The sequence below is a fragment of the Fusarium vanettenii genome (genome assembly GCF_000151355.1).
Source record: "Fusarium vanettenii 77-13-4 chromosome 9 genomic scaffold NECHAsca_27_chr9_1_0, whole genome shotgun sequence".
In the NCBI taxonomy this organism is placed as follows: Eukaryota; Fungi; Ascomycota; class Sordariomycetes; order Hypocreales; family Nectriaceae; genus Fusarium; species Fusarium vanettenii.
Genome location: NW_003315858.1, coordinates 193,501 through 206,243, shown reverse-complemented (window position 1 = coordinate 206,243; position 12,743 = coordinate 193,501). Strand labels below are relative to the sequence as shown.

The window sequence follows — 12,743 nt, the reverse complement described above, 5'->3', positions numbered from 1 at the left end:
AGCGGAATATCCATTCCAGTTGTTCTCAGATTATTATTCTCAAAATGTCAGTGTGAATTGGAAGTTTGATGGATTAGACGCTGTGTCAGATTTAAATGGGGAGGGAACATTACACTCAATCTTTGAGAGGCATATACGGGATCTCAGGAACTGGACTGTTAGCAAGGCATTTGAGGATCGATTTCCTTCGATAATTGCAGCAATTACTCAGATTACTGAGTAGATAGAAATATGCACAAAGTTGTGATGGTTGCTGGTCTCCTTTGGCAAGAGAGATTCATGGGATAATGATAATGACAGACACATGATGACTTGCTCAATCGTGATTTATGCTTGGCCATGAATGAGGCCAACTCTAGATTCTCTACCCCTTTGAGCCAGCTGCATAGCAGACTCAATGCTGAACCTTTCCCCCGAATAAAACCTCGTATCTACAAACCAAGTCCCTTCCTAAACCGACTTCTCCACCTGAATGCACGATCCCCCAGTGCCCTCCTCGCTATCGCCCTTGATCTCATTCGGGGACTTTTGTTCTTGAAGACCGTTGAATGCATCTCCAGAGAAGACGTAATCAAGCTCTTCAAGTGTTTTTCCACTCGTCTAGAATTCGTTAGAGAGGCTCTCATGACAGGAATTGGAGTTAGCAAGCTTACCTCTGGGAGGAAGAAATACGTGAAGGGGATGTTGAGAAGAATCATGACGCAGAATAAGATATAGAACTTCCAACCTGCAGTGTCGATGGCATATGGCGTGATAAGAGCAATAACCTTTGAGCAGGTGAGCATTGGAACTTGAGATCTGGAAAAGACGCAACACTCACAAATGTCCAGAGCCATTCGGAAAATGCGGCGACGGATGAGCCCACATGTCGCAGCTCAAGAGGAGTAATCTCTGGAGCATAGAGCCAAGGGATGCTGTTCCAGGACATGCCGAAAGAGATCTCGTAGATGAATAGAAACGCGAGAGCCATGGCTGACGTGGATGATGTGTTGACCGCGATGCCCGCAGTGAAGATGGCCATGGCAGTCAAGAGCGAGACGGATCCCAACATGAGCATTGGTCGCCGACCAACTCTGTCAAGCAGATACATGGGAGGGAACGTGCTCAGCCAGAAAGCAATCTGGATGAATCCAGCAACAAGACTGCTGGTATCCTTGGACAGCCCGACGTTGGTTTCGAGGACGATAGTAACGTAGAAGGCGATGACGTTGATTCCTGTGAACTGCTGCCACAGCTGAATCATGAAGCAGAGGACAAGTCGTCGGGTATTCTTGACCGGGGTCTTGTCATGGATGAGGTTCTTGAGAGAGAACTTTTCGGTTTGGTGCTCGAGGTTCAGGGCTGTCTCAATCTCTTGCACGACTGACTGGATGATTGGGTCATCTTCTTGGCAGTCGTACAGTCGACCGAGGACATCGATCGCTTCAGTTCGGTATTCGTGCGAATAGAGCCATCTTTAAAGAAACGTTAGTTAAAGAAGCCACAAAAGGGTATCACGATGCCTCACCTTGGAGTTTCCGGGAGAAAGGGGAGGGTAGCAACTGTCACAATAGCGAAGACGTTCTGGAAAGCAATCGGAAATCTCCAGACGACCTATTCCATATCAGCTTCAAGTTCACTAGAACAGCTCAGGTACTTTACCTCTCCCGTGAGATGCTTGATGGTGCCATAATCGAGCCAGTAGGCTACAACTGTGCCGAACTAGAAGAGCGTCAGCTGGTATCATATCAAAATGGAAGGGGAATCTTACAATCACTATCGAGAGCTGGACTGCAACAGCACGCCCCCTGTGCTTCGCATGTGAACATTCCGAGACATAGACCGGTACAATGCTCGTATTCATGCCTGGCAATGCAAGGTTTAGCAGATATCAAGAACCGACAATTTCAAGACTGACCGTTGCCAACTCCAGAGATGAGTCTGCCCACGATGAGTTGGGCCGCGCCAAAAGCAGCAGATTGAATGATGCCTCCGATGATCATGATGATGCAGCCCCAAATGATGATCTTGCGTCGACCCCATTTGTTTCCAATCAAAGACGCTACGATACATCCCACCAAGCAGCCAATGTTGTACAGCGCGACAATCAAGCCTAGGAAGCTAGGACTCGGATTGCCGATGGCATCGAGGAAACTGGGTTGGGTGACAAGACCACCCAACACGCCCTACAACTCGTTGTTGGCCACATGAAATGACAGAGGGATCAAGAGACACTTACCTGATCGTAGCCGAAAAGCAAATAAGCGCTTCCAGCACTGAATGTGATTGCAGCTTGGAGATACCTTCCACGCAGTTTGGTGAACATGTTGATGCGCCGTCAGTGACGGGGACGCGAGGTGAGAGGAATGTTGAGCGTGTTTGGTAGTTGATGTGACAGAGTCCCACGGATCAGTCAGCGTATTGATACTATTGGCTGGGAATATACTGCATCTGTGAACGTCGGTTTGATGGCTTTATAATGCAGATATCACAGTAGAACTGACTGTTTCCCCACGTTTGGTCTCGAACCCCAGAATCCCCGGATCCCCGGGCTGTAGTATGTACCCCAGGTCCACCGTTCAGCGCCACCTCACTCAGATTGTGTCGAGTTTGGACCACCAGGCCGCATTCGCTTGCGCCAGAGCAACTGACTCATGCCAACTTGTTGCGCTTTGCAAGGATGGAGGATAGCCTGCGGGGTAACTAACGTCGTTCTCTGGACTGACTCAGTCGGAAACTAATTCCGTGGAAGTCAATAGCCAATCACGACAGACTCATCGGGATGTATTGTAGCCAGGTAGTCGATGCTCTCCGGGAGACCTGGCCAGTCTCGCGGCTAATGAAAGAACCGCTGTCTATGAACTGAGTCATTATCCAGGTACTCTTCTGCATTGATTCCAGTACCTTTTAATATCGAATGTTCACCGCAAGATCCTGCTAGGTCTATGATTGTTTTCCAGCTAGTCATCAAGCGAAGAATCTGATCCCTGAAGCCGTCTATCCAAACTCGCACGATTCCCCAATACAAGGTGTCTACAGTATCGAACCACGTTCGAGCCGATCATCATGGGTTCCAAGCAGACGGGCACCATGCTTGCCGCGCAATACAACAAGGCAAGACCCATGACCCCTCCCCTAGACCTCAAACAACGACTGACGACATTTACAGCTGAGCAACAAGGTTGAAGTTAACCGCATCGATATCCCTGTTTACAAAGACAACGAGATCCTGATCAAGACAAGGAGTGCCTCTCTATGTCATTCAGACCTAGTACGCTATCTTGACCTGCAGACCTGCTCCAGTGGACTGACACTCCACACCAGATGCTCTTCTGGGGCCATACGGCCGTGGAGCCCCCCACCGATAAGATCACGATCGGACATGAGAATACAGGTTACGTGGTCGGAGTTGGAAAAGACGTCAAGGGGTTCAAGGTTGGCGATCTTGTTGGTTGCCTTGGCTGCAGCTACGCCTGTTGTACGTGGACAATGTCTAGAAAACAGTTCTATGCTGACACCATCAGATGATTGCGAGGGATGCCAAGTCCACAACCTGTTTTGCGAAGAGGCAACCGGTAAAATGCACGGCTTTTCATGCCCTGGTCACTTTGCAGAGTATTCCGTTTCTGATTATCGGAATGCCATGGTTCTGCCCAAGGGTATGAACCCAGACACATCAGCGCCGCTCTTTTGCGCTGGGGTCACCGGTCAGCATCCATCCCTTGCTCATGCCGCTGAGATCAAAGGGCTTACTAACGTTTTGTCAGCTTATCATGCTATCCGGGGATGTGACCTTCGTGAAGGACAGTGGATCGCCATTATAGGCTGCGGTGGCCTTGGGCATCTAGGTGCGTCTTCAAGATGCTATTAAGAACTTTGACACGCTAACACACTGGAAGCTGTACAATATGCCAAAGCACTGAAACTCAAGGTTGTTGGCATCGACATTTCCAAATCTCAGCTTGACGATGCGAAAAGCCTAGGCGCCGACTATGTCATCAACACACTTGAGGAACGAGACTACGAAACCAAGATCAAGAAGATCACGGGTGGTGGCTGCCATGCCGCTGCAGTATTCAGCGCTTCCAATGCGGCATACGAAAGTGCCACAAGGACATTGCGGTAAGGCAAAGCCGATCGGTCTAATCTCATTCTAGACTAACCGGTCTTGTAGAATCAACGGGCTTTTGATGGTTGCTGGGATCCCACAAAGGCCATTGTCCATTAGCGCTCTTGACATTCTCCTCGGCAAATACCGGATTGCTGGTCGTAGCAGTGGCATTCCCAAGAACATGCCGGAAGCTATCAATTTTAGTCATGAGCATGGCATCCAAGTACACATGACGACGTTTCAAGACATAAACGACATTCACAGAGTGATTGATTTGATGAATTCTGGCAAGGCTGCGGGGAGATTTGGAATAGTATTAGATTAAATAGTATCTAAAACATGCTCGTTCTGGTTATACCAGTTGAGCCAGAGCAGGTAGTAACCTTTAATTTACTACTATATCTAAAACCACTGATCTATCCCTTTTCTAGCTTATTTAAGCTCCATCGTCTCTTTATATATTCGCCCCTCTATAAAGATAACTCCTATATTAATATATAAGCCTGGATTTATCCTCTATAGAAAGATAGGGATATTAAATTTTGGCGTCTTATTCGACGAAGGAGCTTTCGACTTCCAGCCGAAACAGACTCTCAACGACTTGTTCCCAGAAATCAAGGCAATGACGGCGCCAGAGGCTCTGGAGATTGGATGGAAGAAATAGTCTCGTTATGTGGATATGCCTGAGAATTGTTGAGACTGTAGGACTAAGATGGTCAGATCTGGTGGTGGCAGGGATGTCGATACTATGTGAGGAGCACAGCTCCTCACAGACACATGTAACTTAGACCTTTCAACATCACTGACAATTATTCGCTTCATCAAGAATAGACCCATATCTTCTCTTCTCGGAAAAAAAAGCATAGGTTTCTTCACCCCGGGCTACTATAGAACAAAGCGCACTCGAGTGTTACTCGTTGCAAAACCAGAATCCGGAGACAACTATGTTGTTCATTCAATAATGACGACTGCCAGATTTTGCGATTGGTTTCTTAACAGCATCGACTATAGCTTCTGCTATCAATCTCTGAGCTCATCAGTACCGCATTCCCTGCTAGTAACAACCAGCCTTGCCATTAACAGGTCGTAACCTCCAGATGAGCCTGATCCATTGTCGTTGGTACCCCGTAAACAGAGGTCGAGCCGCCCGATTAGTGACGACGGATTACCAAGTCTCACTCGTATGTCTTGTCTTGGCAATAGGTAAAAGGGTCAGCCCTTGTTGCGGCATATTGGCCGTTTTGCTGTATGTCAACACAAAGCTACATCTAATAACCTAAAGTGACTAGGATCTTGCAGCAAACCTTCGATACTATGCAGTTAATTATATTTGTGCTCCAAAAACTGCACTCTACTACCTTCGATCACCAAACAACCGAGGCCGGCCCAATACCGCTCAACTCGAGGCGCTGTAGGCTGTTAAACACTCTGGCAGAGATGATGACTCTTTTGTCGCAAAGGCTCGACCCGAGATGCCAGTAGTGTTTGACTTGTTGTCGTGTCACGCAGGGATGCTGAGTGCACTTGACAAAAGGTAGTTCCCGTTGTTATGATTGTAATTATACTTGGTTAAGTTTTCATCACTTTTGGTGCCTTATATCCTTGAGTGATTCCATCTAGGACTTTGAACCTTAATCATAGGACTTCAAACTTTGATCTTGATCCTGAAGTTAAGGGGGAACTCTCAGTTCTTCCAACATGACAGTTCTTCGCCCGGCTCGTTCTCACTGGCTTGTGAGAAGAGTACCTTGGTGGCCAGCATATTTTGCTTGACAGTGAGGGGAAAGCCCCTACTATCGGCCAGGGTAGCACGGATATAGTTAAGGGGCTAGCGGGGGTTTAAATGCGATTGTGGGGTGATGACGCCGACCGCTTCAGTGGCTTTACCCATGCACGCAGTCTAACTCTCAACTGGCAACCCCGCCAAGAGGGGCGGCATGCCAAGAGAGCAAAGTGGAGGAAAATACCACCTTTGGGCCCAGTGTCGCCCCATTGAGGGACGTTTGGATTCAATATCAGAGCATTCTGGCTTGCTGGACGTTGTATACGAGTTCGCTTGCTCCACTACGAGGCCAATTCAAGCATACCTCCCGGGTAGACCATCGTTAAAGCCCCGACGGGGTATCACTGAACAGGGCAATGATCGCCGGACCCCTTGTCAACCCCCGTCGTGATCGCCAACGCAAGAGCTATAAATCGTTAAGAAAACTCATTCCGAGGTGGTTATTCAGCCTATTTGTGGTACGAATCTGGCTAATAATCAGCTGGTTGAATCAAATGTGCAGAAAGACAGATATATACCCAAGTTCGAATAATTACCCGAACCATGAACTCGTGAATTCTTGAGCAATAGCACATCCGCCACTCGACTGATATTTACAAGATGCTCTTGGCCTGTTTGATCTTCCCTCTGGTTGCATACGCCAGTGTGCTTTCCCAGAGGAAGCCAGACAACCCTACATACACCAACCCTGTTCTTCCAGGGTGGCACTCTGACCCCTCTTGCATCCACAAAGATGGCACCTTTTTCTGTGTCACCTCCACGTTCGTCTCATTTCCTGGGCTGCCTGTGTATGCCTCCAAAGACTTGATCAATTGGCGTCTGATCAGCCACGTGTGGAACCGCGAAAGCCAGCTTCCAGGCATCAGCTGGAAAACCCCGGGCCAACAGGATGGCATGTACGCCCCAACCATTCGTTTTCACAAAGGGACCTACTACGTCATCTGCGAATACCTTGGCGTCGGAGACATCATTGGTGTTATTTTCAAGACTACCAATCCATTTGACGACGCCAGCTGGAGTGACCCGGTCCTCTTCAAGCCAAGTCACATCGATCCAGACCTCTTCTGGGACGACGACGGGAAGGTCTACGCTGCCACTCATGGCATCACTCTGCAAGAGATTGATCTCGAAACTGGAAAGCTCAGTCCAGAGCTAAACATCTGGAATGGAACGGGTGGCGTATGGCCAGAAGGACCCCATATCTACAAGAAAGACGGGTTCTACTACCTGATGATTGCCGAGGGCGGAACCGGTTCAAACCATGCAATCACCATCGCCCGGGCTCGAAGAATCACGGGTCCTTACGAAAGTTATGAGAACAACCCGACCTTGACCAACCGGGGGACGCAGGAATACTTCCAAACTGTCGGCCACGGTGACCTCTTCCAAGACCGGAAGGGCAACTGGTGGGGACTCTGCTTGGCCACACGCTCAGGGTCTAGAGTGTCTCCGATGGGCCGCGAGGCTGTTCTCTTCAATGCAACTTGGGAAAAGGGGGAGTGGCCTGTCCTGCAACCAGTTCGAGGCCGCATGCCTAGTGGGCTATTGCCAAAGCCCAGCCGCAACGTCCCAGGACGAGGCCCATTCAACTCTGACCCAGATGACTACGATTTTAGAAAAAGGCGGAGTATGCCTTCGAACCTAGTTCACCACCGAGTTCCACGAGAAGGGACTTTCAGCCTTTCGTCCAAGGGCTTGCAGATCGTACCAAGCCGGAATAATGTCACTGGGAAGCCCCTGTCTCAAGATGAGATCGAGCTCTCTGGGCAGCGTGGTCTGGCTTTTGTTGGCCGCCGTCAGACGCATACGCTCTTCAAGTTCAGAGTCGATATTGACTTCAAGCCAAAGCTTGACGAACAAGAAGTGGGTGTCAGCGTATTCCGCACTCAACTTGACCATATCGACCTCGGGCTGGTCCGCCTCAAAGACCGCGGGGAAAAGAATTCGAAGCTAGCATTCCGATTCCGAGCCACGGGCGCGCGGAATGTTCCCTCTGTGAAGATAGTTCCAGCCCCCAAAGGATGGGAGAAAGATATGATCAGGTTGCAGGTGGCATCAGCAAATCAGACTCACTACAAATTTGAGGCAATGAGTGTGCGAGGCTCCAAAAAGCTCTTGATCGGGACGGCCTCGGCGAGCCTGGTGAGTGGTGGCAGTGGCGAATTCGTTGGTAGTCTGCTTGGAGCCTATGCGACTTGCAATGGCCAAGGTTCGGGCCTGGACTGCCCGAAGGGTGGGAGTGCATATGTCAAGCACTGGAGATATATACCAGTGGCTCAGGAGATAGACAAAGGCGTCTTTGACCCTGTGCAAGAGTAGGTGGCGGTACGACAGTCTATCCATCAATGCCATTAGTTGTGAGAAGATTGAGCTTCTATTGATGCCCTGATTGTGTGGTCTAAGAATTTCAGCATGCTCCAAGCTGGTCCCCATCGACTCTGCATCCTGGTACCTTTTTTACCAACCATTTTACAAACATGAGGGGTTCGCAAACGCTGAGACGAGATTCCGGACCGATGTCCGGAACCCGCGTGTCCCACGTGCTCTACGCTGATCAACATAACATCCTACAATTCACAGCGGGGTTACGTTAAAACTCACTATTGCCCTACGATTGAAGACTCGCCAGTCTGAAAGGCATTTCCATCAATTAGTTCAGATATCTACGGCCTGGTAAATGGCCTTCCCGTAAGCTGTCGCTCGATCACTACCAACCAGACCACTGCCCATCTTGTTCATGGTGTAGGCAATCGTCATGCGCCTGTCAAGATCCATGACCACAAAGGAACCGCCCCAACCACTCCAGAAACACATCCGCCCCTCTGGAATCCACTCAACTCCCGCAGATGGTGCCAGGCCGAAGCCGATTCCGAGCCTCAAGGTGAGTCCAAGGACTAGATCTTGCCTACAGTGTTGTTCTCGGAATATGAGCTGGATGGTGTCCGATGAGAGAAGTTGTTTGTCTCTGGCCGCGCCACCCAACGTGATGACGCAGAGTATCCGAGACAGCGAGCGAGAGTTGCCGTGGCCATTAACAGCGCCCAGTTCTGCTCGTCTCTAGGGCTCGGTATTTACGGAACGGGGATCGAGAGGCGGGTTGAGTAAGGGTTTGGCTTGGACAGACCCTGGCTCAAAGTCTGGCGAAATGCCCGTATTCTCTGGGGGGATGATTGCTGAAATTCGCGGCCAATCCTTCTCCGAGGCGCCGACCTGGGAGTCCACGCCCAGGGGAGCCGAGATTTCGGTAGCGACAAACTCCCGAAATGACTTCCCCGAAACTCGACGAACCAGCTCTCCGAGGAGATGGCCCATCGACAGGGCGTGGTATCCCGACGCAGTTCCGAGAGTCCACCACGGAGCTTGACGGGCCAGCATCGCTGCGGTTTTCTCAACGTCAAAGAGGTCTTCAGTCAAGATGGGATCGTCTCATCCCGAGACTCCGGAAGTATGAGATAGCAAATGTCGGACGAGAACATCCTATTTGCTATTTTGCTGGAACTCAGGCTAGTAGTGTAAGACCTATTGGTCGATATCGAGGAGTCCTCGGTTAACGAGAATAAGGATCGCAAGACTGAGAACTGTCTTTATGCACGAATACACATTAACAATAGTATCTTCCTCCTAGGGGTGGGTTTGGCTTTTATCCGCGTAGCCACCCCAGATATCCACCAGCTCTTCACCGTCTATGTTAATAGTGATTGAAGCCCCGAGCTCCTCGCCTGAGTTGATTGACCGTTTCAGGAGCGCCCGAACTTCCTGAAACCAACCATCGCAGTTGCCATGAACTTTGGCCATATCGAGTACCGAGAAGCGTGTTTGAGGACGACTATTGCGGTTAGGGTTTATGGCTGAATTTCAAAGACGAAAAAAGGAATTAAAGCAGTCACACGTGTGTATCAGGAGTGGCAATTTAGGAGAAACAAACTAGGGAGAAGAAACAAGAACTCAGGTATCTTTGCGTCGTCGCGGTCAGGAGCGCTTGCGCTAACAACTATCTCGTAGAGACCCTTCTGTGTAACGCTACGCTTCCACAAGCTGTGCAGTATCAACCCAAGCTTTCTGGCTGTTACTGCATCGTGCTTGGATGACGACCCTGATTGAGTCGTCTCCACTCAGCATGGCCTCGGTAAACGTGTAAGAACCCTCCATGTACCTCCAGCCCCCAGCAAGATCCGCACCAGAAGCATGAATCCTCGGTCCAACGTCCTGGCTCAGGTTGTTGGCGTCGATCCAAATGTAGATACCATCCGAGCACCCAGTGGAGGAGCTGACTTGACCCCAGAGCGAAAACTTGTATTCCTTGTCGGCCTTGAGGAGGGTCTTGTCGAGTACCTGGGCCACGACCACAGCAGAGCTGGAAGCCGATCTGATGGCGAGAGAACGAGCACCCCCCTGGACCGTTGTGTCGTCGGTGCCAATGCTTCCGCCAAGGGCGGCTCCTGAGAAAATAGTCCAGGGGCTATAGCTGGCAGGGCTGACGTCAAAGCCACCGTTAACAAGCAGGGTTACCTCCGGTTCGGCGACGGTGGTTGTAGTCGTGGCGAGAGTGGTCGTGGAGATGTAAGCGGTGGTGCTGAGAGCGGTGGACGATGCCTCGGCCGACGAAGTGGCGTAGGTGGATGAAACCGCCTCGGTAGTTGACGTGATATCAGTAGATGCAGTCTCGGTGGTAGATGTGATATCAGTAGATGCAGTCTCGGTGGTAGACGTGGCACCGGTGGCGGTTGAGCCGGTCTCAATCACCGCCAGGGAGGTTGTCGTGGCGGCACTAGACAGGGAAGAGTTCGGTATGCATGGACTTGCACTAGAGCCGATAAAGAAAGAAAAGGCTGCAATTGCAGCCACGACATTCTGGGACACCATCTTGGAATGAATGGACAAGAGGTCGTCGGGGTTAAGGAGCGTGGTGAATGAAGCAAGACCAGCAGAACAGCCTTGAAGCAAGTAATCCTAAGGGGCGGCAGAGGCTCCCTTTTAGAGAGGAGACGATACCATGTCAACAGCAGGGCTATTTTAATTGCAAGGAGTGTGAAATATTTGCAGAGGACGCAGCCAAACAATAGTTTCTCAATAGTCGCCGTTAGATCGCAGCATCTGGTAAGCCCGAGTGGGCCAAGATGAGTTGCTAAGACCAAGCGATGCCATTCTCAGCCATTTCGACTGTGGGCCGTGAAGATCTTGGCAATTTCGGCCTCAGCTAGCGGGAGGAGCTGGCGGCCTGTCGCTTGTCAGCCAGCATACGTCTGTCGAGATTGAACCAGCACGTGTGCTTCTGAACGCTAACGGGTGACGCGTCCGATATCGTTAGTCTGCGGAACCTTCAGCTCGGTAAGCCCACATCGGGAGTGAATGCCCGTTATCTCCTACTGGAATTGCGGTGATAGGTGAGAAATTCCCCGTCTCGACAGCTACTTCTATTTGCGCAGATTTTGGTCCTAGTTAAATGGCCATTTTGATCTACCTAAGTCTCGATTAGCAGAGTTGCTGTGCGTGGGTCCAAGCCAGCTTGAAACACCTGTGGAGGAAACTTAAAGGTCCAGCACACTTGACTATCTCTAACCGCCTGCGAAGTAAGAAGGGGTGGTTAAGAAGGCAATTGCAAAGATGGAAAAGGATCTGGGCATATATGTCATGCGACACAGCGGCTTGATTCACCGTGTTGTCGGCTGAAGAGGACGGGTTAACTGTATCCGCTAGTAGTCTCCTAACCTGTAGCTGCGTCTCTAGAAAGACCAGGCCTGACTGAATAGAAGTGAAATCCGAGTTGACGTCCCAAGGCGGGTAGTGAGCACGCGCATCCATGTCTTGTAGCATATACTGTGCTGCTTCTGCCAAGACGCCTCCCATAATGATGACGTTTGCAAAGGGGCTCAGAGCGTCGTCGGAAAGCACGCAGGGCTCTGTGTTGACTTTTGACAGTGTAGATGTCTGTTCTTCCTGGCCCGATCTCCAAGCTTCCCCGTGTGAGGGGAGTCGGAGATGGCACGAGGCGTCCAGAATGGCCGAAGGTCTGTAGCAACCGCATGAGCAGAGACGATCCAGTAAGGAGAGCGACCAAAAATACCGCCGAAATTGTTCCTTTTGACTGGGATGAGCCGTGGCATCATGCTCGGAAGCCATCTGCAAGTCCTGGGCAATTCGTATAGCCATGCCAATCTTGATCCAGGCTTAAACGTGGCGTGATTTGCCAGCTGTTATGTTAATCAATGCCTGCCTGCTGTAGCATTTGCCGATTACTGTCGCCATTCTCACCTGTAAAGTCAAAGATTGCCAAGAGGGTGGTTGTCTGAACCGTATACACATCAATGGTATTACACGGAGCTGTAAAACAATCCGACATGATGGCTCGCCACGAGAGATCCCCAAACCTTCTGGCTGTTTCATGTTTATTGCGCTCATAGAAAGCATGTCAGGAGAATCGGGCGGCGTTTGCGACGATGGCAAGCAATAGGTGATGCGGTAGCTGGTTGTCGAGGAACGCGGTGCGAAAGGTGGCTTCGTGAAAGAAGGAATATGGTTGGTTATGGCAGTTTTCAGAGTAATTATTGATCGAATTCGAGAGCACGTCAAGAGGGATCGCGTCAGTTCTGAATGCGGTGGTCGAGTTTATCGTCGTCAGTGCATCTGCGCCCAAGACCGGGGTTTTTGAGACAGCGCCGTGACTGTAGGTGTTCGGTTGCTGGTTCGATAGTTGAGAGCTGTGAAACACAATAGACCACTATGCCAAAGCAAAAGTAGAAGATACCTTCTGCTATTTGCAGAGGCAATTGGGCCTTATAATGCTGCTCAACAAGAGCCTATTCTGCAGGACTGTCAGCAGGTGAGTTTCAGGCCATTGCTGGCTGGTCAAGCAGCTTTCCATACTGTTCC

General features: G+C 50.2%; 5 protein-coding genes across 5 annotated transcripts; 2 read left to right on the top strand and 3 right to left on the bottom strand.

The window, feature by feature from the left end:
* Positions 1–431: 431 nt before the first annotated feature.
* On the bottom strand, positions 432–2,305 carry NECHADRAFT_48074 (uncharacterized protein; the record flags this gene model as incomplete). The annotated part of the gene is made up of 7 exons (XM_003043667.1): positions 432–767; positions 821–1,454; positions 1,508–1,593; positions 1,642–1,701; positions 1,751–1,845; positions 1,898–2,165; positions 2,219–2,305. The coding sequence occupies 7 exons, from the start codon at positions 2,303–2,305 to the stop codon at positions 432–434; spliced, it is 1,566 nt and encodes a 521-aa protein (XP_003043713.1).
* Positions 2,306–3,045: 740 nt separating this feature from the next.
* On the top strand, positions 3,046–4,754 carry NECHADRAFT_84382 (uncharacterized protein; the record flags this gene model as incomplete). Its single annotated transcript, XM_003043792.1, has 7 exons — positions 3,046–3,160; positions 3,272–3,457; positions 3,504–3,827; positions 3,879–4,101; positions 4,154–4,403; positions 4,452–4,465; positions 4,613–4,754. The coding sequence occupies 7 exons, from the start codon at positions 3,046–3,048 to the stop codon at positions 4,752–4,754; spliced, it is 1,254 nt and encodes a 417-aa protein (XP_003043838.1).
* Positions 4,755–6,473: 1,719 nt separating this feature from the next.
* Positions 6,474–8,192, top strand: NECHADRAFT_95941 (uncharacterized protein; the record flags this gene model as incomplete). The annotated part of the gene is made up of 1 exon (XM_003043791.1): positions 6,474–8,192. One exon carries the CDS (start codon positions 6,474–6,476, stop codon positions 8,190–8,192), a length of 1,719 nt encoding a protein of 572 aa, XP_003043837.1.
* Positions 8,193–9,494: 1,302 nt separating this feature from the next.
* On the bottom strand, positions 9,495–10,736 carry NECHADRAFT_84380 (uncharacterized protein; the record flags this gene model as incomplete). Its single annotated transcript, XM_003043666.1, has 2 exons — positions 9,495–9,699; positions 9,898–10,736. The coding sequence occupies 2 exons, from the start codon at positions 10,734–10,736 to the stop codon at positions 9,495–9,497; spliced, it is 1,044 nt and encodes a 347-aa protein (XP_003043712.1).
* Positions 10,737–11,345: 609 nt separating this feature from the next.
* NECHADRAFT_84379 (uncharacterized protein) lies at positions 11,346–12,213 on the bottom strand (the record flags this gene model as incomplete). The annotated part of the gene is made up of 2 exons (XM_003043665.1): positions 11,346–12,040; positions 12,126–12,213. The coding sequence occupies 2 exons, from the start codon at positions 12,211–12,213 to the stop codon at positions 11,346–11,348; spliced, it is 783 nt and encodes a 260-aa protein (XP_003043711.1).
* Between the last annotated feature and the right edge of the window lie 530 nt (positions 12,214–12,743).